At 35.9% G+C, this 24,162-nt stretch overlaps 1 protein-coding gene across 1 annotated transcript in view; it reads right to left on the bottom strand.

The window, feature by feature from the left end:
- The window catches only part of LOC128982993 (modular serine protease-like), a 30,043-nt gene that overhangs the window by 2,692 nt on the left and 3,189 nt on the right, over positions 1 to 24,162 (bottom strand). The window contains exons 3-10 of the mRNA XM_054402108.1: positions 14,407 to 14,526; positions 13,742 to 13,897; positions 12,278 to 12,394; positions 11,475 to 11,621; positions 9,045 to 9,367; positions 6,786 to 6,995; positions 5,750 to 5,938; positions 111 to 235 (exon numbers count right to left, since the gene is read on the bottom strand). Of these exons, the coding sequence (XP_054258083.1) occupies positions 111 to 235; positions 5,750 to 5,938; positions 6,786 to 6,995; positions 9,045 to 9,367; positions 11,475 to 11,621; positions 12,278 to 12,394; positions 13,742 to 13,897; positions 14,407 to 14,526 (1,387 nt within the window). The remainder of the gene's footprint in view (positions 1 to 110; positions 236 to 5,749; positions 5,939 to 6,785; positions 6,996 to 9,044; positions 9,368 to 11,474; positions 11,622 to 12,277; positions 12,395 to 13,741; positions 13,898 to 14,406; positions 14,527 to 24,162) is intronic.

The following is a 24,162-nucleotide window of genomic DNA, read 5'->3' as shown; positions in this document are numbered from 1 at the left end:
AAATGCATGCTTTACAATAGTTATTTTACTGTTTGTAGGTAACTACACGTATATATTTGCAACATCCATTAAAATATTAAATAAGATGTTTCCCTCTTTTTCGTACATACCTCAGAAATTATGGATGACTGCTCTTTTATGTAATAGTCTCTTAAGTATTTTCCAAGGCCAATTCTGATGTCAGATGGGTGTACTGGTTTATTTTCATAATTGTTATTTACCAAGCAATGAGCAGCTAAAACATACCATATGTTTTATAATACTTTGTATGAGATTGTAATGAACTACGTGTGAACTACTCTCCACAACTCTTACTCAACACTCTTATACGTCCAAAGGTTTTTTTCCTGGCAGGATATTGAGCTCAGATTATTTTGCGGACTAATTGATGTTTTATTTTTAGTGGTTGAGAAAGCCGCAGAATGGTAGTAAGGAGTAAGGATAAAGGAGTAAGGAGTAAGGAGTAAGTGAGGTATAGGTCGGGTTTCCCAAAATCACAGAAGTAATGACAAAGAAAAGTAGCAAGAACCCCACTGTCTGGTATCCTATCCGACATATATTTAAATCACATCGAAAATGAATACATTTTATCAAACAAAAACAAATATCGTTCAAAAATAGTCCTATACAATAGATACGTCGATGACACCATTGTCTTGTTTGATGGCAATAAAAGGCAGTTAGATCTACAATTAATTAAATTATCTCAACAATATAGCTCCCAGACCAAAGTTCACCCTGAAAACGGAAGAAAACAACGCAATTAATTTCTTGGATTTAACTGTAACTAAAATTAACAATAGTTTTGATTATAAAATTTACAGGAAACCCACGTTTTCAGTCCAGACCATGCATACAACCTCATACCACCCACACTCCAAAAAAATTGCATCATTCAACTCAATGGTACACAGACTTTTAATGGTCCCTCCAATTCCCACAAATTACAACAAAGAATACAGTATTATTAAGCATATAGCCACATCCAACGGCTACAACAGCGGGCTCGTAGACAAACTCAACCAAACACCACAATGGGAAGGTCAAACAAATGGACGAGCGTAAGAAGAACGTTTGTGTTGAATTTTCCCACAGACTACAAAATTGCCTTTCCAAAGAGTTTCTTAGGCCGGGAATAGAATTAACATTCAAAACCACAAACCGTACTCGTAACACCCTGTCGCAGACTGATCGACCAAGAGACAAAATTGAAATGGCAGGTGTTTATAAAATTAAATGCCAAGATTGCCCAAGCCAATATATGTTGTAAATGGACTTGAATTATGTAGAATGATAAAGAGAAAGGTGTTTTAGGTACAAGATTTACTTGATATAAAACCACAACATAGCTTTTCACACAAAAACATTTTGTATCCATGACAACTAACTTGTACAGAACACATGTGATACCAAAATTAACTATTCTCACAAATCATATTTCAACACCCTCCTTATTTGTGGAATCCCTGGAACTTAATGCAGTCTCTGAATTTCTCACTGTCAAGCGCCTTTGTTAGAGAATCAAGTTTTTGGTTCCACACCCTGCTGGCTTGCTTGAGGCCATATATATTTTTATGAAGGCGGCAAACTCTAGAAGTCCCGCCTTCATATCCAGGCAGCTGGCACATGTATATCTCCTCTTCCAGTTATCCCTGCAAAAAAGCGGAAACAGCATCCTTTTGATCGATGTCTAAGTCGTGTTCAGCAGCAAGAGCTAATAGATACCTAATCGAACTGTAACGCACAACAGGTGAAAATGTTTCATCATAGTCTATTCCCCTCCTTTGGTCGAATCCTTTAACAACTAGCCGTGCCTTATGACAAGTCACCTGGCCCTTGTCATTTTCCTTTAATTTTAAAACCCATTTACAGTTTAAAGGTCTCCTCAAGGCTGGGAGTTCGACCAATTCCCAAGTCTTATTTTCGATTTAAGACTTAAACTCACGGTCCATAGCATTCATCCAAGAGTCTTTGAATTCACTATTCAATGCTTCTTCGTGAGATATTGGATCGCCAGAGAAATAAGTAACATAATCGTTCAACGCAGCTGGGAGGTTTCTGACGCGCTGCGGTAGAGTTGTTGTGCCCGGAATAATGTTCATGTCAGTAAGTAACATCGTCGTTACTTCGGTTTACACCAGGTCCTGTTGGAATCACATCATCATTATTTGACACATGTGGACCGGTTAGTGTCTGACCACTAGTACTGTCCTGACTATCAGACAAATTTTCTGTTGTTTCGGGAAACACGTAAAAATCTAAGTTTTTACTCACATTTTTCAATAAAGAACTTCCCCACTGATTTTCAGAAAAAGTAACGTCTCTAGATATGAAAGTAATTTTCTTCTGAGGATCATACAATCTGTACCCTTTACTAAACTGACAATAACCGACAAATATACAATGATTAGATCGTGGACTAAGATTTTACGTTTCTCGGCAGGAATGTGAGCAAATGCCTTACAACCAAAAATTCTGAGATGTTGTAGAGTAAGCTTGTCACCTGACCACACTTGTATTGGAGTTTGTTCCACGGACCTGCATGGTGATCTGTTCAGAAGGTAAGCAGTAGTATTCACAGCTTCAGCCCAAAAACTAGATGGAAGCCCAGACTCTATCAGCAAACATCTTGCTCGTTCTAGGAGGGAACGGTTGAGACGCTCTGCCTTTCCGTTTTGCTGAGGTGTGTAGGGACATTTAGTTTGATGCACAATACCTGATGACTTAAAAAACTCAGTTAAGTTGCGATTACAGTACTCCGTACCATTATCCGTACGCACCACTTTTATCTTCTTGTCAGTTTGTTTTTCAGCATACTCTTTGAAAGTTTTAAAGTGACCATTGACTTCGTCCTTTGATTTCAAAAAATAAACAAAACACATGTGTGTGTAGTCATCTAAAAAGGTCAAAATATACCTAGACCCTCCAAGGCTATTCACTTCCATAGGACCTACCAAGTCAGAATGCACTAGCTCCAGATAATGACTGCTTTTAGACTCACTCTTAGAAAGGGTAAACGGTGACTTTTTCCTAACATACAGATATCACAAACAGTTTCTGGCTTACTACCAGAAATTTTGATATCATCAGCCAAGCCATTAATTAATCTTGTAAGGCTATCGAAATTCAAATGTCCCATACGCTGATGCCAGAGCGTTAAGCCATTGCTTTGCATGAATAATGCAGATGTGTTCGTAGGCATATCCAACTTAAACAGATTGTTTATTAAACTAGCAGAAGCAATGAGCTGACCTGTTGAATTGAAAACTTTGGCTCCATCACTATTGAATACCACAGAGTTTCCTTTATTTACAATTTGACTCACTGATAAAAGATTAACTTTTAAGTTAGGCACATAATGTACATTACTTACATTCGCTTCTGAGACCTCACCAGAAATACATATTGGAAGCTCCAAATCACCGACGGTATCAGTCACCGTTGTCTCATTACTTGCTGTGGTGATCGTTAGTGCTTGGCCTTTTCTTGCGTTCAGAAGCATGTTAACGTCAACACATAAATAACAAGATGCACCGCTGTCTAAAAAGAACTCATTACTAACGCCCGATTTAATTGAAAATGCAGCAAAGAGTGACGTATTAGATTTGCCAGAGTTTACGTAATTTTTGCCCACAGTAGATGTACAGTTCTTCGAGATGTGGCCGTAAACATTGCATTTATAACATCTCGGACCTTTCTTCGCATTTTTGTCCGAACTCCTTGTGTTTCTTTTCTTTTGATACGCTTTGTGAACTGTCCCTCTCGAACTGGAACCTTACAGTGCAGAATCAGTTCCGGCAAAAGTCATATGACGTTGTACTGGAGACACATCTTGCAATAACTTAGTTTTTATCGCATCTGCCGTGACTTTATTGCTTGAAGATTCAATGCCCATTATCATTGGTTCATACCGGATGGGTAAATCAGCTAGTAAGATTGTTCCAACCCATTCATCGGACACCTTCAGACCCACATTTGTAAGCTTGTGAGCAGTTGTGACTATGCGGTTCACGTATTCCTCAACAGAACTTCAATCTTCCAGCTTTGTAGTTATTAGAATACGGAGAAGTCCAACTCTCCTGCTTAATCCATCGTCTTGAAAAGCCTTCGTTAAATTGTCCCAAGCTGCCTTTGAGGTGGTTGTGTTTTGAATATGTACATAACTCACCGGATCAACCAATAAGATCAGCTTTGACCGACATTTAGTTTCCTTTTACTTATCCTGTTCTACACCAGATACACAGTCCCACAAATCCAAATCTTCCAGGTAAGCTTGTACTGCAAATTTCAATGTATCAAAATTCTCTCTACCTTTAAGCCTTTCAATTGGTAATGAATTTTGAGTCATATTGCTGTTACAAACTTATGAAGTCGGTATTCGTTAAATGAAGCACTGGATAAAATAATCTGGGCCCATAACCTGTTGTAAATGGACTTAAATTATGTAGAATGATAAAGATAAAGGTGTTTTAGGTACAAGATTTACTTGATATAAAACCACAACATAGCTTTTCACACAACAAAATTTGGTATCCATGACAACTAACTTGTACAGAACACATGTGATACCAAAATTAACTATTCTCACAAATCATATTTCAACAATATATAGGTCAAACAGGTCGTGGGTTCGTTACTCGTTACAATATGAACACAGGCCCAAACGACGTTCAATCAAACAGAATTCAGCGTTCGCCCAACATTTGATTGACCTAAACCATAATATGAGTGGGATTGCTGACGGTCTATAGGTGCTACATGTATGCAGAAAAGGTAGTAAATTAAACACGCTTGAGGAATTTGAAATCTAAAATTATACAACGACAACACTGCAAGTGGACCAATCCTCAATAAAAAACTGCAGTTTCGTTCACACTCTATCTTCAATGTTTTAATAAACCAAAGTAACCGACCACCTGACCTTTGTCCTGCTGATTACGTGGACAACAATGAGGAAGGAGTCTGGGGCTGCAGTCTACTACCTGCGCCGGGACCGCCCGCGTCGTGTTATAGGCCTATCCAAATGTTCGTTTCGTGTTATTTATTTATTGTGTGCGTGTGACAGTAGTGTCTTCAATGTTATATGTCTACCCTGACGGTGCCGTATTAACGGTGAAACATGTAGGTTTTTAACCTAACATTGAAAACTTTTAGATTCCTTGACGAGGTAATTATACCACAGTATTATAGTAGCAAGAGCGCTAAAATGAAAGCCGAGGCCTCAAAACTGCAGATGTAGCAGTCTGAGGCTGATCAGAAGGTCGGGTGAGATCGGAAGGAACTAAGGAGTACTATAATCTGGCCAGCATGGTTGACGATCAGGTACACCTGTACCTTGTATGCCTATGGGTAGTTACTTTTGTTGTGGAATTAAAGAGTCGAGGAACTAAGGAGTATTAAAAGTCTATACTGGTTTCAAGGTAAGTACAGGTCTGATGTTTGGACCAATCATTAATTGATAGTTATAAAGCTGTTATGTCTTAAAGTAGGGACAATTTTACTAGATTTGTTTAAACCAGGATCAAAAACACAGGAAATATGACATAAATCATGCAATCCAAGATAACTTTTATATTATCCGTCTTTCGGAACAATGCAAGTTTTATCCATTATTTTATTCAAATCATTGTTGCCACGCTAATGAAAATTTATACTAAAGTTTACTGTAGGCGAGAATGGTTGGAGTTTCGAGGGCCAGTGTTTTCTGAACTGGATGATAAATAAACAGTATAATTCTAATGGATCTTACCGGTGATTATAATATGAGGGGTGATGAGAGTTCCTCCACATTGTTGGTCCCATTTTTGTTCTACTTTGCGGTAAATTGCAGTCAGCCAAGGGAACTCTCCAACTTTAATCGGAACTGCAGGTCCAGATATCAATGGCACAGAACCTTTTTTATTATTTATTTCTTCCGAATTAAGTGACAAACCACATTCTGTAAAAATAAAATAAATAGTTTACAAAAGAGAGCTGTTAACTGTTATTTATTTAACACACCAGGGTTAAAAGGGATATAGTAATTGAAAGGGAACAAAAATATATAACTCACGACATACCATGACATACATTGGAAGTATTTAAAAAGTTAAATGTTTATTACGGTAATGTATGTATAAAATCCGTAACCTATTTATAAACTACTAGAGGTCGTTTAGTGGTCGAAAGCTTGACGTAAAATATCGAATGCACAGAATTCTCTATTTTCACACCACACTGTAAATAAAACATGTGATTGTAATTTCTCCCATTTGTTTTAATGTTCTGTTTACATATTGTTGTTATTTCGTCACCAACATGGCAACCCATAAAGTCCATTTTTTTAATTAACTTTTTGTGTTTATTTTTGAGCCTATATGGATTTGTAAAGGGATTCTGCAAATCTACAGGAAAATATCTTTCTAGCAATATTGGAAAATTTCCCTGCGAAGCACACGAGTTGATAAAAAAATGCTTTAAAGAAACTTACATGCCTATAACTGAGATTATTAATATAATTTCAGAAGTAATACATACAGTTCCTAATAATTATGAGATAGTTTATAACAACCAGAGCATCGGCTGTCGTTATTACAAATGACGAATTGAGCAGATAATTCAAGCCCTTAGAAAGGCTTGTTCTTATATAGTCAATGACAACTAAACGTAAAAAAGACATCGATGTTACAGAGCTGACACCAAAACTATACCACTTAGACTGAGTACTCTGTAACTAAGTGACACAATCTAAAGTTAGTTATGGTGGAAACCCTAGATTGAGAAGTATAGATGAGTTGTCTGTTTACCTGGAGAACAAGTAAAGAGGCGATAGCTCCATTCGCCACTACGGAGACAAAGCAGGAGGGAGTACTCTGCCAAGGACGCCAGCTTGTAGTGTGGCTTGCATTGTGCTCTCGCCTGGGTGTCGGGATTCATTGGCAAACTACAGTTTACTGTCGCACCTCCAAAAAAGCATTCAACATCCACACTAAGGGAACGTAGTGGTGGGCAGAGTTCTAAACATACAAAGTATCAACAGTTTTACTTTTGACTAGTGAAACTATACGTAGATATTGCCATTTTAAAGTTGACAGTTCTATTATAATTAAAACAAACGTAAATGTGTTGTGTCAATGAAAGAGTGTGCTGATGTATACATATTACTGATCTCTGTCGAATGTGACGACTTTTAACCACAAAGAAAACTTATAGGACGACTAAGGCTAATTGTAACCTACACAGCATCTAAACCTAAACAGTAACAAATACTAAGGGGAAAATGTGTATCTTTTGACTGTATTGCACTTTGTCAGTGCGTATTTACCTATTTTATTTTAGGATGAATATAGAATACAGCTGATCCATTTAATATATGGCATGTCTACTTCGGTATTTAAAACTCAATGGCTGTACATAATAACAATTAAATAATACAATGTAACATTAAACATGTGGGATGGACAACAACTGTAAAACACAACATCTATATAATTAATACGCTACATGAAACTTTGTCGGTTGAACTCCTCCGCCATTTCTTAACCGATTTTATCCATTGAGATCTCATTGGAAAGAGCGTGTCGCGTAGATTTGCAAACTGGCCTTACATTTTTGAAAAAGTCCCTTGGGCTCTGCCCCAGTGGCTTTGAAAGTTCCCATGTTATCCTTATGAAGAACATAATTGTTTACATTTTGGTCAGCTGTTTAATTTAATTGCTGTTATTTATTTTTCAATTCAATGAAACCCATCGAGTACGTTTATTTACTATTTGAGTTTGTGTAAACATAACCTCCAAGACGGATTTTGTTAGTATGGTTGTACAGTATCTTAAATTTGTGTATTTATTTATCGTTGTTTTGTGTAGCTATGACGGATCGTGTTAGCACGATTGTAACATTTATCGTTGTTTTGTGTAGCTATCATTTGTTTATTTGTTTTTTTTTTTCTTTTATATGCCTCCGACGTGACGACAACAACACATATAGACAGGAGGCGTAATCGTGATAACGACCGCAGCTCACAGAACAGTGGCGAGTATTAGGCTTAACTCATCACAGTCAGCACCTGACCCTGGACAATCTCAACTATTAGGTTACAAATGCCCCCTAACACTACCCCAAAACGACTTTTCGTTCTCAATTGGCCCTCTATAAATGACCTGTGTTGCCTGTACAGCGAGGCATTTTGAGAAGGAGAAAACCGGCCCGAATGCTTTAGGTTTATCAGTAACGAAGATAAACATAGTCTGAGTTACACACCGGTAATCTTTGAGTTGACTCTTTTAAATTCGTTGTAAATATGACTGTTATTCGTTTTGAAATATCTTCTGTAATATTTGCAATTGCTCGAATTCGAGCAACATGTACACTAGTCATTATTTAATACAACTAGCAGAGTACTCGTCCTTCGTACGGGGTTGGCATATAAGTTTAAATTGCTTATTGCAGTTATACTCAAGCTTTTCGTTTGCAATGGGGGAGGACAAAGTTGGATAAAATTTGCTTCTTGAAATTGACGGTATACTATGGTATTACACATCTACCATAGCCATAATGTTCTACCTCTTCACCTAAACAATAAAGAAAAATAAAGTATTACAAATTAAAAAATCCCAAATTATTCATGGCATTAAAAACATAAACATAACTGTAAACAATCCTACTTTGACAGTTCTCATTGCATATCACAGTTGTTTGTTGCTGCTTAGTTCAAATTAGCAGTTTACATAAATGTAAAAAAATATAGTGCTGCACCCTGTTGGTAAATCTTATACCTTTTTTAGTCACTTTAACATTTATAATATTAGTAAGATTATAATATTAACTAGATAATGCTGTGCTAAACAGGGCAACTATAATATATACTTTGAGCGTAGACGAATAGTTTTATCATTTTTATGGTACTATATTTGACGTATCCAATAGTCAATTGTACTATGTAAACTTGTAAAACAAGTTTCCTCACGTTGCGTGGGAAGATGACATAGATGCATCATAAAATAAATTTTCTGAAAATAGTTATTGGTTTGTTTAAGGCCTATGAATATAAAAACCACGAAACATACTGATGCAGTCGATTGGATTCTCCCAGACACCATTTTCACATATGGAGAACGCCGAGTCCTTGTCAGTGCTGTAGCCAGGGTCGCAGGTGTACTTGAGCACCCAAGAGGAGGAGACAACTGCCCCGGGCGTATTGTAACATTCAGGGCGTGGGTCACTGGCGCTACACTTGGTGAAGGCGTCGTAGGCGCCGTGCTTGGGGTGGTTGGGTAGTACACAGGTGTTTGGCCCCTTGACTGAAGAAGGAGCTGGTGGGTTGACTGAAAGAGGAGCTGGTGGTCTGACTGTAGCAGGGACTTGTGGCGAAGGAGGTCTAGGGAGCGGCCTGTCACAAGGAATACTCTTGTAATCCAATGCTACTAAATAATAAAGGTGTTGTGTTTACAAAATCATCGTAAGCTAACTGCAGATCATTAGTTTAAGGAATGTGGTTTAGTAAAAAAAAGTACGACAGTGATGTCTACTTTCCATTCTTTTTAAATCCAATTGTGAATTTTGGCTCCAATTGATGACTGTTAGAAGTTGCTGCCAACTGTTACTTTGAAAGAACACAGTTGGTATGTTTTAGTGGCAACACTTGGACTGTCTGGAGAAATTTACGCAAAAATCCCCTGTGAATTCCAATACACCTGGGTGACAAAGAATGCTAAAAAAAGATTTAACTTATGATGTTAGTTGGGCTGTTCAATTAACTAACTTTGTTTAACTGTTATCATCCTGTAGAATTCATGCTTTTTATATTAATATATTCTGAAAACAAAGCTTTAATTATGGTTGGCTTATTTGCTTTCCAATACAGGGTGATTGATATAAGTGTGCCAGCCGTTTTATTCGAAAACTATAAGAGATATCAAAAAAAGTTAAATGGTAAGTGCCTTGGATTTTTTATTTTAAAAATTTTAGCCAAGTCAAAAAAAATATTTTAGCCGCCATTTTTCCAATATGGCCACCAACTTTGATTTTTCTCATGAAACACCCTGTATTTTATGATGTATTCTAGTAGAAATTGTAATTTTAAGACGATTTTATACTTGTGATTTTTTTCATAAACCTAACCGTTTCAAAGATAATAATGGTTGATAATAATGGTTGGCGACAAAGGCCTGTGCAGTGTGCAAGCATGCCAGCTGTTTTATTCGAAAACCATTCAAAGTTTCACAACTTAAACCATTATTATCTTTGACACGGTTAGGTTTATGAAAAAAATCACAGGTATAAAATCGTCTTAAAATTACAATATCTACCAGAATACATCATAAAATACAGGGTGTTTCATAAGAAAAATCAAAGTTGGTGGCCATATTGGAAAAATGGCGGCAAAAATATTTTTTTTGACTTGACTACAATTTTTTAAATAAAAAATCCAAGGCACTTACCATTTAACTTTTTTTGATATCTCTTATAGTTTTCGAATAAAACGGCTGACACACTTATATCAATCACCCTGTATACATGGTGCGGCAAAAACCCCCATCTATTTTATGCAGCGCACGGTTCAGCGGTCTGAGAGTAGTGTGGTTAGGATCGTAGGAAAGCCTACACACGATGCCTTTATCTGTGGTCATAGAACGGTCACCTGAGCAACGTGCGTTTGTCATCGAGTCGATTAAAGAAAAAGTAATGATTCAGTTATTGACACTCAGCGGCATTTCCTTGGATTCTTTTAATTAGGGTGACATGGAATCCGTCAAGTAGCACAATCATGTTGTGGGTTACCAACTTTAGAACAACGGCTTCTGCGTTCAAAAAGAAGCTGACAAGCAGTCAAAAGCAGATCGGACGCCAGATGCCTCAGAGCCAAATAAGCATCTGCTTTGAACATATCTGACCGCTCGGTTACACTAGTTTTATGGTTTTATCTTAAATCTTATCCCAGCGGATTAATTGGTATTTATATGCTTAATTTTATTGATTATCTATACAGATAATCTCGACGGAACCTCTCTTTGACGACTAATTTAAAGAATGAATGGAACTGCCACTGAGTTGCAATAACTGAATCATTACTTTTTTAAACGACTGGATAACAAATGCGCGTTGCTCAGGTGGCCTCCACTCTATGACTACAGATAATGGCATCGAGTTGGCTTTCCAACGAGCCTACCCCCATCACCGTCAGACGACCGGTCGCTGAACAGTGCGCTATAGAAAATAGATCGGTTTTCTTGTCGCATCCTGTATATGGCATAACAACTGAACTAGACGGTAAAATTGTGTTTATTGAGGTTTCATAGTAAACATAACTCGTGCTCGTTTAATAGATTATAATATTTTAGAACAATGTAGAGTGATCTTTTACAAACTAACAAGCGTTATAAATGTAGCCATTAGGTTTTAACTTTGATTCAGGTCTACCTTTTTTTATATAAAATGTTAAATAACGATTCACTACACTATTAACTGTTTTAATTATACAGATGTGAGTAGCAAACCTTTGAGTGGTTGTAGTTGGAACAGAAGGATAACTGGGGCAGTTTCCGAGTTCATCGGATCCATCAGAACAGTCTACTTTCCCGTTGCATCTCAACGATGGCTTCAAACAGGCACCATACGTACATTTAAAACTTCTCGGAGGACACCTGAAAACAATTGTTGTTTGGTGATAAATTTGCAGTTCTCAAGAAAATTTATTGAATCATAGTCTTCCATTTATTGAACTTTTAACATGTTTGATACATCTTGAGATAAAGTAAGTGAACTGGTATAGGAGTAGAGTGCGTAGCTTTAGGTCCCAGTTTGAAATCCCTCATCAAATTAATAGATATAACTTTCCAGTATAATCCTGACCTTATTTTTTCTCTCACTACAGTATTGAACTATTAACCCCTAATGGTTTTAATGGTTATAATGGTTATAAGCCCCTAATGGGTAAATATTATCTCAAATCCAATGTTAAAGATGTATGAAAAGCACTTCCGTATAAAGCTATTTGAATAATGCAATATAGCAAGCATGCACACCCTAAACAAATCATTTTACAATTTAAGTTCCAGTCCACCTTTACTCTTGAGAAAAATGTAGGCTATATATTTTTTTGGGACTATAAAAAATGTAAGTTTATTAAATGGTTACATTCCTAAAACTATTATTACATAGATAGTGTTTTGTTACGCCTAAATTTCTTTGGTGTAGACTTACATTTTATAATTTAAACAGGTTTGTTACAACATAAGATTCACCATGACATATAATCTCTTGACATTTATCTACCAACATATTTTAAGACGGTACTTACTCATAGTACAAACACAGGTTTCGTGTTTCATCGGAACCGTCCATGCAGTGTTTTACTCCATCACAGATATCATATTCGCTGATGCATTGTCCGTTTGTGCATCGGAATTCATAATTGCTGAAACATTTATATCGATAAATAATACTACACATTAACTGCTAGAGTTTAAAACACTGAAAATCATACCTGTTTTGACCTAATATTATGACAATACACTTTATTTATACATATAATGTCAGGGAGAAGGTTTAATTGTGTCTCCTGGTAATGGGATTTGCTAATTAAGTTACTAAACTTTCCCTGATAAACGAGTTGCCTTTACTTACACCAGGCATAATTTACAATACACTAACATCAAGAAACACACATAAACCTAGAACCCAAATAAACAGTATCTAGACCTATAGAGTGTAAAGGATGCTGAAAGGTTTTTTACAATTTTGATTAAATCAAAAACTTGTTAAATGTCTACGAAAATATAAAAGTTGCTGTAAGATAAAAATTTATCCATTAAAATAAAATGTTATAGAATGATAATTTTAATTGCCTTAAGTAATATATTAATGTTATCTTTGAAATAATTTAAGTATTATAGGCTATCAATTACAAAATTTTAAATTAACATTATTAAGATGATTGACTTAACGGATTCAACTTCTAAAATACATGTTTAAATTTGACCAAACAAACCACAAAATTAAAACATAAAGTCCCATAATATAAAACGAAAAAAATATTACCAAAAATGTATTTATTTTACCAATTAAAAGAGGGTAGTTGCCATGATAAATTTGAACCGAACGCTAGAGCAGGCGGCCACTCGGTGCGGCCCTTGAGACGAAGAACAGGAGAAAAATATACCGTGATACACTATCGTACATCACTCCGTAAATCGGACCGATCTTTTCTTTGATCTTTCGCCAAAGAACTGCCTCCAGAGAGCTCATCTTGATCGGTCTGATGCCTGGATTGCCATCTGGATCGGTGTACGGACTCCTGACACACTATCGAACCTGCTTCCTTCGACCTCCCTTCTCCCTTCTCTCTACTCGGTTTGGTGTCTTGATCGGGGAAAGGATAAAGCATCACCATCTGTAAGATTTTGCAGCCAATTGGATATCAAAACAATATCAATAATTATAGTTCATTTATGGACCGTCCGCATCCCTAGCCCATTAAATCAAATGCATCACTGATGATAAATTGTAAATCTTCCATTTTCAACCTGGGATATTGGGATATACGTATTACATCTACCTGGATTACCCAAACATAATTCTCGGGGAGTATGTGTGTTTAAAAATGCATCGTAATTCATTCAGTAACGTTTTAAAGAGAGATGGTTTAAGAAGTCTTCTTTACGATCTAAAGACTTTGCTGTTTTACGTATAACGAGGGAATTTATGGTTTTGGATGAACAACCAAACCGATAAGAATTAGTTTGTTTGATGAGGTGATACTGACCTGCACGTCGAGGCAGATGGGTTGTAGTAAACGTTCTGATTAGACTCAGAACAGCCTCTCTCGTCTGAGCCATCAGCACAGTCATCCTTGCCATCACATCTCAGCCTCTCGGCGACACAAGCTCCGTAGGAACACTGGAAGGACAGTAATGGGCATCTGCAAGAGAACAGCCATTCGTGTAGTTGGCAGATGGAAAAAAAGACTGCGCAATACCTCATAATTTCAACACTGACCGTAGAACGGAAATAACTTTCAACTAGTTGCCATTCGTTTATAGTCATAACAAAAACGAATGCTTTGGAAAAGGTTGTATCATAACCTAATCAATATAACACCATAACATTATATTGAAATATAGTTATTTACACACAACTAGGGAAAGCCACATGCCTAGTAGTTCCAGGTTATATCCATTATCAGAGGCATAACGTCCGTATATTGATTTTAGTTGAAATTTTTTTTGACAGGCAATGTGAATTTTGTTGATTAATACAAAATTTTAATAAGCGAAAGTGTTGTAATGACTGTTTTACAATGTACTCATGATACACATAATGTAATACTAACCAATGTTTAAGCCATTCAAAATAAATCAACAGTTAGAATACCGATTTCAACTAATGTTTAAATAGATTTACAATAAATGAAGGTAATAAGTGATTTACTCTACGCCTGGTGTTTTACATGCAGCTGAAGTCTCATCTGAACCGTCGATGCAATGTCTGACTCCATCGCACTTGTCGTAGGAACTGATACATTGGCCATCGTCACAGCGGAAATCAGTCCTGCAATCATCAAATCATGTGTTAGAAAATACTAAAGACGTTAGACCAGTGGGTATGAACAGAAGTGAGCAGTAGCTTGAGCATAAACTTATAATTCCTATATTAAAGCTGAATGTTATCTGGTAGTTTCCAAAAACTTCCAGTAACCCATAACCAACCAACCATATCGGTAATCAGCCAATGAGAGGGGTGCATGAAAATGAACATATATGTCTGTATTCATTGGTCGTGGATATGGAGGGGGTGAAGGGTCCAGCAGGGTGTGGAAGAAAATAAGAGAGGAGATCGGGAACTGGGATACGGAAACCGGTACTTACGTATAGTACAGAAGTCACCTAAACCTAACCTAACCTAAGGGTGGTTGGCTTTGGAAGATTGTATTTTTAAAACTAATGAAAATCTTACTTGAAAGTCGATTTATTGGTGTCTTCGATATAATACGAAAATACCCGGACACCATACGCTTGTGCTTTAATATTGGATGTAAACAGTTGGTAAAATCATAATATAAAAACACGCTCTATGTATCTATGCATCAAATGTTTGTTAATGCATCAAAATATTGCTTAAAAATTTAAAATCTTTGTTGTTATTTTGATGTAAGTTTATTTTTTTTTTGTCATACTGCAGCAAAAACAGCAGTTTTAAATACATGCGTTGTAGGTCTAAAGTAGTTAATTTACTCCCAAAAGGGAGTAAAATTCAGCTGTTGTTAACAGTTGTACACTTTGATTGTAAACGACTGCATGTATGGCAATTATAATCAATAATAATCAATAAATATCAATAAATAAATAATGGAACGTATATTTCCGCACTCGAGGAAGTAGCTGAGTCAACTACCTGCTCGAGTGTGGAAATTTACGTTCCTCAACAGGCCTGTCTTTTTTAAACCCGTTTTGAATGTTTATGTGTGATATTCATGTTTTTGTATTATAACGAAGCCTTGTGGCTGAACAGTCTGATGATGGCACGATGATGCTGAAACGGCCGTGACATTTTGTTACACTACAGGAGCTGGCTGACGAAATTAATATTTCAATTTAGTTATAGAGATCGGCTCAGGGGCTATACTTACTTACTTACTTACTCCTTCTTCATCTTTTAACCAAAATAGGGATGGATTGCGTCTCGTCGAAAATAAATAAAACATTTCTTATACACGCACAAAAGAAAAAAATACTTCATAACGTGTACAACAGTTCAAGGTATAAAACAATATATATACATATATACAAGTTAAAAATAACATCCAGGGATGATGGAAAGATGGCTACTGTATGTTTGCTATCTCCTTATCGGTCATGAACTCTGACATGCTATAGTAGGCTCTCTCTTTCATTAGCGACATAAGCTTTTCCTTAAGATAACCTCTTTTACCTACGACCGTTTTTAAAGTAGCCATTTCAGTCCAGTTCTTAGAATTGAAAAGTTACACTTTACAGCTGTTTACTTTCATATCAGCATAGTTTCATTTCATATCAGCATAGTTTTTCTCATATTCACACAGGTAACGGACCAATGAGGTTCAAGTATTGAGAGAAAAGAATTAAAATTGTAATGCTTCGAACGTCAACTAATCAGCTGATCAGCTGATCAGTTGACCAATTTAATTGTTGATCCGACTTGTTCATGTTGATACTCGCGTATTCTTAATTAAGTTGGTGGAAGTCCAAAAATAAATGAAATATTTGCCGAATTGTACCTGATACAATATTATTTATGGTAAGAATGCTGCTAGCAATGTAATATTAAACGAAGTGTAACAAACACGTAATTACAGGAAATCAGCTGATTATACAACAAGTCGTTGCATCACTTTCAGTGGCAATGACAATACACGAAAACATAACCTCTCTAAAAAGTTATCAGTAGTGATTGTTAGTAATTAAATCCAGATTGATAGTAATTAAAAAACGGTCGTAGGTAAAGTAGTGTACGCAACTCGCGTTAATAGTCTTTACGACACTCGTAGAAGTTTAAAAAAAAAAAAAAAATACACGAGTAGAAATTTTCTACTCGTGTCGTAAAGACTCACTTAACGCAATCGTTGCGTAAACTACTATTCCAGCCCCTAATGGCCATCGGCAGTTTGTTGAAGAACTTAAGACTGAATTTGATAGGTAGCAGCTATCTTAGAGAGCCTAACACGGGGAACATCCAGCATGTTTCTCTGCCTGGTGTTGTAGGAATAGACCATGGCACGGGATGTAAGGTATGTAATATAAAATTGAAGCTATGATTACTGCTTAACTTTTTATATAATAGAAGGTGGAAGTTCAGATGTAAAATATGTTGTCAACTTTTAGCGAATTTCCCCTATAGGGAATAAGCTATTTTCTATAGCTTAATGCAAAGCTAAGATTTTGGTGGTTCTGAGCAGAGGCGTCACGCCGGGGGGACACTTATATAGCTATTTTTTTTTTTTTTTTAGAAAACCAACAATAAAAATCAAAATAAAAATTTTTTTCTAAAGTGGCACTCACAATAAGTTATTCATATAAAGAAAGAGTTAAGTTTTTTACCGTATTAATAGTTGGTTACAATCCTTTATGTTTTTATACTTAATCATTATTACATTAATTTCAATATTTGAATCATTTGGTAAACAAAGAGTTCGGATTAAGTGTTGAAGTTGTACATTCGTTGAATAGGCGGCGTCTTTTTATTCTTTGGCTGGGCGAAGGTTGGTCAACCTGTGCACTGTGTATCTAATCTGTCATCCCCACCACTCCACACAGTACAGACAGGCAGAGAGAGCAACCGTCAACTTATAGGTTATGCGTTTCGTCACTGCACCTGTTTTGCACAGTTTAACTTGAATGGTGACTGGACGTATCTATCTTTTACTGTTGACATGTCTAAACAATCTTCGGTGCTGTCTTTTTTTAAAAAAAGTGTTAAGTCAAGTGTAACTGTTGAGTCAAGTGAGCAAGGAGATAAACATTTAGCTCAAAGTAGTAGTGCGGATGAATGTCCCGGTAAGTCGCCATCTTTACCGCATAAACACAGCGATGCCAAGTTTCAAGGAGAGAGTAGAGACCCTTCACTAGGTGTTCGAACAGCAGACATTACAAAAGGTCCATTTCAGCCTGTTGATTGCTTCAAGGTAAGCAAAGTTAATTCTAAATCAAGGCAATTCAAAAAAACTTGGTACAATGAATTTTCTTGGGTTGAATACAGCCCTATTTTGGATGCTGCATTTTGTTATCCATGCCGATTGTTTTGCCACCATAAGTCTGGGCGGGGAGAGGAATCATTTACTAAAGTTGGTGTGAACAATTGGAAAAAGGCACTTGAAAAATTCAGAAAACATGAAAAAAGTGAAATGCATCTTAAGGCAGTGCAATTTCTTAATGAATACAGAAAACCAGGTCTAAGTGTTGCAGATGCGTTGTCCTCAGTGCACACTCAAAAAGTTCAGGCCAATCGGAAATATTTGAAATTTATTATTGAAACCATTTTATTTCTTGGCAAACAGAATCTCGCTTTAAGAGGACATGATGAGAGTATTAGGTCATTCAACAGGGGTAACTTCCTTGAACTGCTTGAACTAAGATCGCATGATATGGATGAAGACATTAAAACATTAATTAAATCACCAGTTCACTCATACAAAAGTGCCAAGGTTCAGAATGAGATTATTGAGTGCATAAAAAATGAAATGCTTCAAGACATCGTGCAAGAAGTGGGTGAGGCCTTGGCCTATTCAATAATTTGCGATGAAACAACTGATGTTTCATCACGCGAACAGCTAAGCATTTGCATTCGTTATGTCGCAAAGGTAGACGGTAGCATCCAAATCAAAGAGAGGTTTTTGGGATTCGTTGATGTAGCAGACACTACAGGCGAAAACTTGCATAATGTAATCAGAGGCTATCTACAGCAGTTAGGTATAAACATCAATAAAATGCGAGGCCAGGCATATGATGGTGCTAGTAACATGAGTGGAAAATTAAAAGGCGTAGCTGCAAGATTTCAAGAAGAAGAGCCTAGAGCATTGTATACACACTGTCATGCCCATTTACTTGATCTTGCTGTGATGCGATTTTGCGAGGAAATAAAACAGCTTCGGAATTGTTTGTTCACTGTAAATAGTTTGTATAATGTAATAAATGCATCAGCTAGCAGGTTTTCTATTTTTGAGTCAATATGCAAGCAAAATGGAGAGACAAAAATCAAAAGACTGGTGAGCTTGTCACGGACTAGATGGACTGTTCGTCACAGAGCAATTAACTCCATTCTAGATCAGCTCCCACAAGTTTGTGACACTTTAGAGATTGTTGCAAATGACGCCTCTAATGCTAAAATAGCAGCTGATGCAGACGGATTACTAAAACAAGTAAGCACCTTTGAGTTTTTGTTCTGTCTAAAACTATTGTACACTGTTTTGAGTCAGACAGATGTTCTCTCCAAAGAGCTTCAGAGTGAAACACTGGACATCTCTAGGGTTTTTGCAAAGGTCGAAGCAGTGATAGACTGTTTTAAACTTGTAAGGAATGACGATGGATTTTCTCAGATATGGGAAGAAACAGAAGAACTATGCAAGGAATATGCCACCAAAGGATTGTGCATTGAAAGACCTTCACTTCCTCGCAAACGTAAGATTCCCCAAAAGCTTGAAAATAGTAACTTGCCTCAGTCTACATTCCATCATCAAACACCCGAACAATCCTTTAAAACTGAAGTTTACTTTACTGGGCTAGACACAGTGATCACAAACCTACAATCACGTTTCTCGAAGAATGATTACGACAAAATCAACAGTATTGCTGAACTGCTATTCGATTGGAACACCATTAACAGCAATACTGTTCTACAAGTCCAACAGTTTTATAACTTATCCTTTAGCTTCACTTCTCAGCTCAAGTTTTTTCACTGCTACACCAAGAATAATTTCGTCAAAACAGACAAAAAAACAGTGGGCATAACTTTTCAAGAACTGGCAGAATTTTTTGTCAAGAATTGCCTTGAAAACAATGCACCAGATGTTATGCAACTGTTAGAAATATCACTTTCGTGGCCTATCACAACCGCAAGCGCCGAAAGGTCATTCTCGACGCTACGAAGACTCAAGACATACCTAAGAAGCACAATGAGGGAAGAACGATTAAGTGGACTTGCACTGATGGCTATTGAACAGGAAATGACATCTAAGTACATGCAAGAAGAAAAACTAAATGCCTTAGTTGAACGATTTTCTAAAGTAACTGAAAGAAGGCTTATGCTCCATTAACTGAATATGCTCCCTTGTTATTAAACAAGCTAATATATATAATCTGTTTATTGTGAAAATATACACTTTTAAAAGTATAAAATATTATTTTATTTTGCAACCATTCAGAAAAAATACTGGTAAAGTATTAATTTTCTCGAAAGCTATTATTGGTTTTTAACTTTCAGAATATAAACTTAGGCCTATATACAAAAAAAAAAAACGAAACAAAAATTACCATGTAAAATTTAAATACACTTATTTTTACGGTAATAACTTAAATAATACATTGTATGTTTTCATACAGTATTACATACATTAACTTTAACTGAACTATTTGTTACTAAATTGTATTCATAAGTTGATATTTTCTATTATGACAGCTGCAAAAGAGTGTGCTTTGTATATTCTCTATTCAATAGAGAACTATTCTCTATGACTGCGGCCAATGCTATTTTAAATGCATTGGTTTTGAGGTAAATATAACAAAACGTTCTTTAGCAGTCACGTCTCCAAAATAAAAATCAAATTTAATGTTAAAATTGATGGGTCCTTAAAATTTACATTGAAAGTTGTAAAAAACACTCAGCTGTTTACCATGTGTATTTCATAGGATTTAAGGCTTACAGCAGCACTTTTAAGTACGAAAAATCAAAATTCCATACCCCCCAGGCCCCCCGGATGGTGTCCTATCAATGTGCCCCCCCAAATCTATGGTTCACGTGACGCCTCTGGTTCTGAGATAACTAAATGCCTTGTTCGATCCAATCTTGTCACACCGCTTTTAAGGATATTTTTAATATACGATACTTAAAATTGTCAGTTAAACACAATGGTGTTGGAATTTAAGGAGGGATTTGCTCCCTGTGTTTATAAAAGGTTATATGCAAAATCCTTTGTCCAACAATACCAATAAGTGATCGAAGATAATTTAGTTTTCACCAAGATGTGTTGGTTGGTATATAAACACTACTGACTAGTCACTAGCACAGCCTGACAATATTAATAATGTAAACTAGTATACTATGAAAACACAAAATCTAAATTAGGTCATTTTCTTCCGATTTTCGAATGGATGTAAATAAAATTGTTTCATGGCCATCTGGTTTGATGTAAACTAAAAATGTAAACTTGAAAAAGTATATCTGATTGACAAAAGAATTCAGCACGAACTTTGAAATTTTAAAAGCCTATAGGACGAAGGGCTTTCACTTGATATCATCCAAACCAGCAAACGGCGCATCTAGAGGATAAGAGCTTTAAATTGATACCCAATATGCCTATAAAAATAAATATTTAGGGGCCGATTTTCTGCACGAAAACATCGAACGAATTCTTTTCTATAAGTATAAAAGAGGATGTTTGTATAAATATATATATATATATATATGTCTATATATATCTATATATATTTGGCAGTGATAAACTCGGACACCGCTGGACCGATGGACACGAAACTTTGTACATACATGTAGGATGTCATGGAATAGGTTTATACACCATCAATTTCGTGATCCGTCCAATCGGCTCCGCCCCAGTGGCTCTGGAGTTTTCCATGTTAACCTTATGAGAAATGGAATTAATGAATCTTAACAGCTGTTTCAATTAAACAAGTTGGTTCTGTTCTATGATGTTCAATAGCATTTAAGTTACAAGGATTACCAACAGGGTGCAGCACTATTATTTCTTTTACATTTATGACGACAGCTAAAGTCTGTCTAAAATAATTGTGCGGTTGGAATTCAACATATGATTTCCCTATCATGGTAAATCTCCCACTCATTTACCCTTTTCTACACTGAAATCCCCCGAAACAATCATCTGTTTTATATTGCAGACAGGTTTTTTAGGAAGCATTTGTTTATTATGATTGAACTACACACATAATAAAACAATAAGATTTATTTTAACAATAAATAATACACGTATCAATTTTAATTTCACTAAAAGTTTTGTTATAATGTAATATACATAATCCTGGACTAACATTTGCTTTTGATGGATTGTTTTAAATACAATTTCAGTTCTGTTAATGTAACTATACATTATTAAATTAGTTAATATCGTGGTGAACTGGTTTCAAAATTCGAAAGCGATTCTTCACTTCTTTATTTAGTTATTATTTGAATACCGTCGGTAATAGGAACTTTGTCAATGTCTCTAGCGGAGCCCTAAGGTCAGACCAGGATGAAAACCATTGGGTTATCCTGTTTATGCCTGAATAATCAGTGTACAACATTAAACTCGCTAGGTAAATGACAAGTAGGAGCATTCAATTTTCTTTTACTGAGGATAAACTAACATAACAAATTGAATATACTATTTGAATGAACGAATTATGTTTGGAGATACAAACAAATTAAACCATTTGTATGTAACAGCTATATTAAAGTTTTAACATTTTTCATCGTTTACTAATTGTATAAATATTTCAAATCCTTAATAATAAAAGGCCAATATGCCTTAGTACACACCAAATAGAAAACAAATCTCGTAAAAACATATAAATTTAATTTGATTTTTAAAACATACATTAAACCACAAAATGAACACAATGGTGTAAATTTAACAAATTTTAGTTGTAATGTGGACGTTAAAAAAGTACTGGAGACGTTCCATTACATCATTCACTCTCATAACTGGAAAGTAGATATTCACCATCATCTTCGCTTAAGCCATCAGAGTCAGTGTCATCCTGCAGATTTATAGTAAATGCTTTTTTAAATAATTGTACACTCTAAAAATTGTGTTTTTAGTTTAAATTGTAATGTCTTGGCACCTTTTGGCCATTTCTAATTAACACTAATCAATTAAACTCAGACTGAATAATATTAAACTGCAAAAAATACCATCAGAATAATCACAATGTTGTTTACTACTAAAATGTAAACAAAGTGACAACTGTTGTAAAATTATAAACAGTATGAACCAGCTGTAGACTAATATGTGGGGGTGGCAGGGGCCAGGGAGAAAACAGGGGAAAACAAATTTGTCCTTCAACCGCACATTAAATTCAGACAGAGTATAATTTGCAACCAAAAGGTGAGTGAGCATAGGGAACGAACTTCAACCTGGAGGCGAGTTAGCGTAGTGAACGAGCTAACCTGAAGGCAAGTGAGCATAGCGAACGAGCTAACCTGAAGGCAAGTGAGCGCAGCGAACGAGCTCTAACCTAAAGGTGAGTGAGCGTAGCGAACGAACTTCAACCTGGAGGTGAGTTAGCGTAGCGAACGAGCTAACCTGAAGGCAAGTGAGCGCAGCGAACGAGCTCCAACCTAAAGGTGAGTGAGCGTAGCGAACGAACTTCAACCAGGACGTGATTGAGCCACGCGAACGAGATCGTCTTGAAAATTAAGAAGTTAAACGGGGCAAAGCCCGCGGGTTACAGCTAGTAATAATATACAAATATAGACACTCTAGTAACAGCTGTTCGTTTTAAATAGGGAAACAAATCTAACTGTGCCTGGCGATGTTATTCCTTTACTCTAAGTTCTTTAAGTTTATCTTTGTAACATGTAAAAAAAACGGCGTAACTAAATTTGGAAAGGGTTGTGTCATAATTTTATTAATTTAACACCGTAACATTTAAACATTTAGTCCAGGAAATAAAGCTAAAAATATCATCAAATTAGGAAACAATTAAAGCCAGATTTTTTATTCCATTATTACCTTCTATTAGGTATAAAAAGCAAATACAGAAAGTTCCCCATTGATGGTGTGTGCGGATTTGCCATTCTGCTGGTTAAATTAAAATAATTATAAAATGATTTTTAAAATCTGGATAAGAAATTTTTATTCTTTCTTACTAGTAGATTAATTCAATAAAAAAAGTCATAAAACAGTTAATCATAAATTATTGCATGAATACTTCTAATACAGTATGTAAACCTAACATAGCACACACAGAATAAGTGTACAATGTAGGCTAGTTTTTTACTTAATTCCTAATTTTAGCTTTTTTCGCAGGAGGCCTCTCGTAGTTCATTTCATTATAAAGATTGTTTCACCGGACCCCTGACAAACTTCAGGAAATGATTCCTGGGGTCAAAACTGAAAAAAATACGTCCTATAAGCATTTGTCCTAAGCTCACTCGTTTTCTAGTTATACCTAAAAATTGGTTTTTAAGATTTTTAGTCTATCTGTAGAACACTTTACCCTCTAGATTAAAAAATTGACGAGATATTTAGATAAAACTTGCATTGATAGATAGAATATTGCATTTCAAAGAGATCTCATTACTATTTTGTGCAATCATGTTGGTTGTGACTGATAAAAATAAGTTTTGATTTCAACCATTTCCTGTCAGGGTTCCCGTGAAACACCCTTTATATTAGCACATAAAGCAACCTACCAAGTTTCTCTAAAACGCATTCACAAAGAAGAAATATATATGGGGTGAAGTGGGGTAAGAGTAACCGGG

The sequence above is a fragment of the Macrosteles quadrilineatus genome, unplaced genomic scaffold (assembly GCF_028750875.1).
Source record: "Macrosteles quadrilineatus isolate MER2022 unplaced genomic scaffold, UCM_ALF_1.0 Scaffold_1__1_contigs__length_201487025, whole genome shotgun sequence".
NCBI lineage: Eukaryota > Metazoa > Arthropoda > Insecta > Hemiptera > Cicadellidae > Macrosteles > Macrosteles quadrilineatus.
This window is presented reverse-complemented; position numbering and strand designations above follow the sequence as displayed.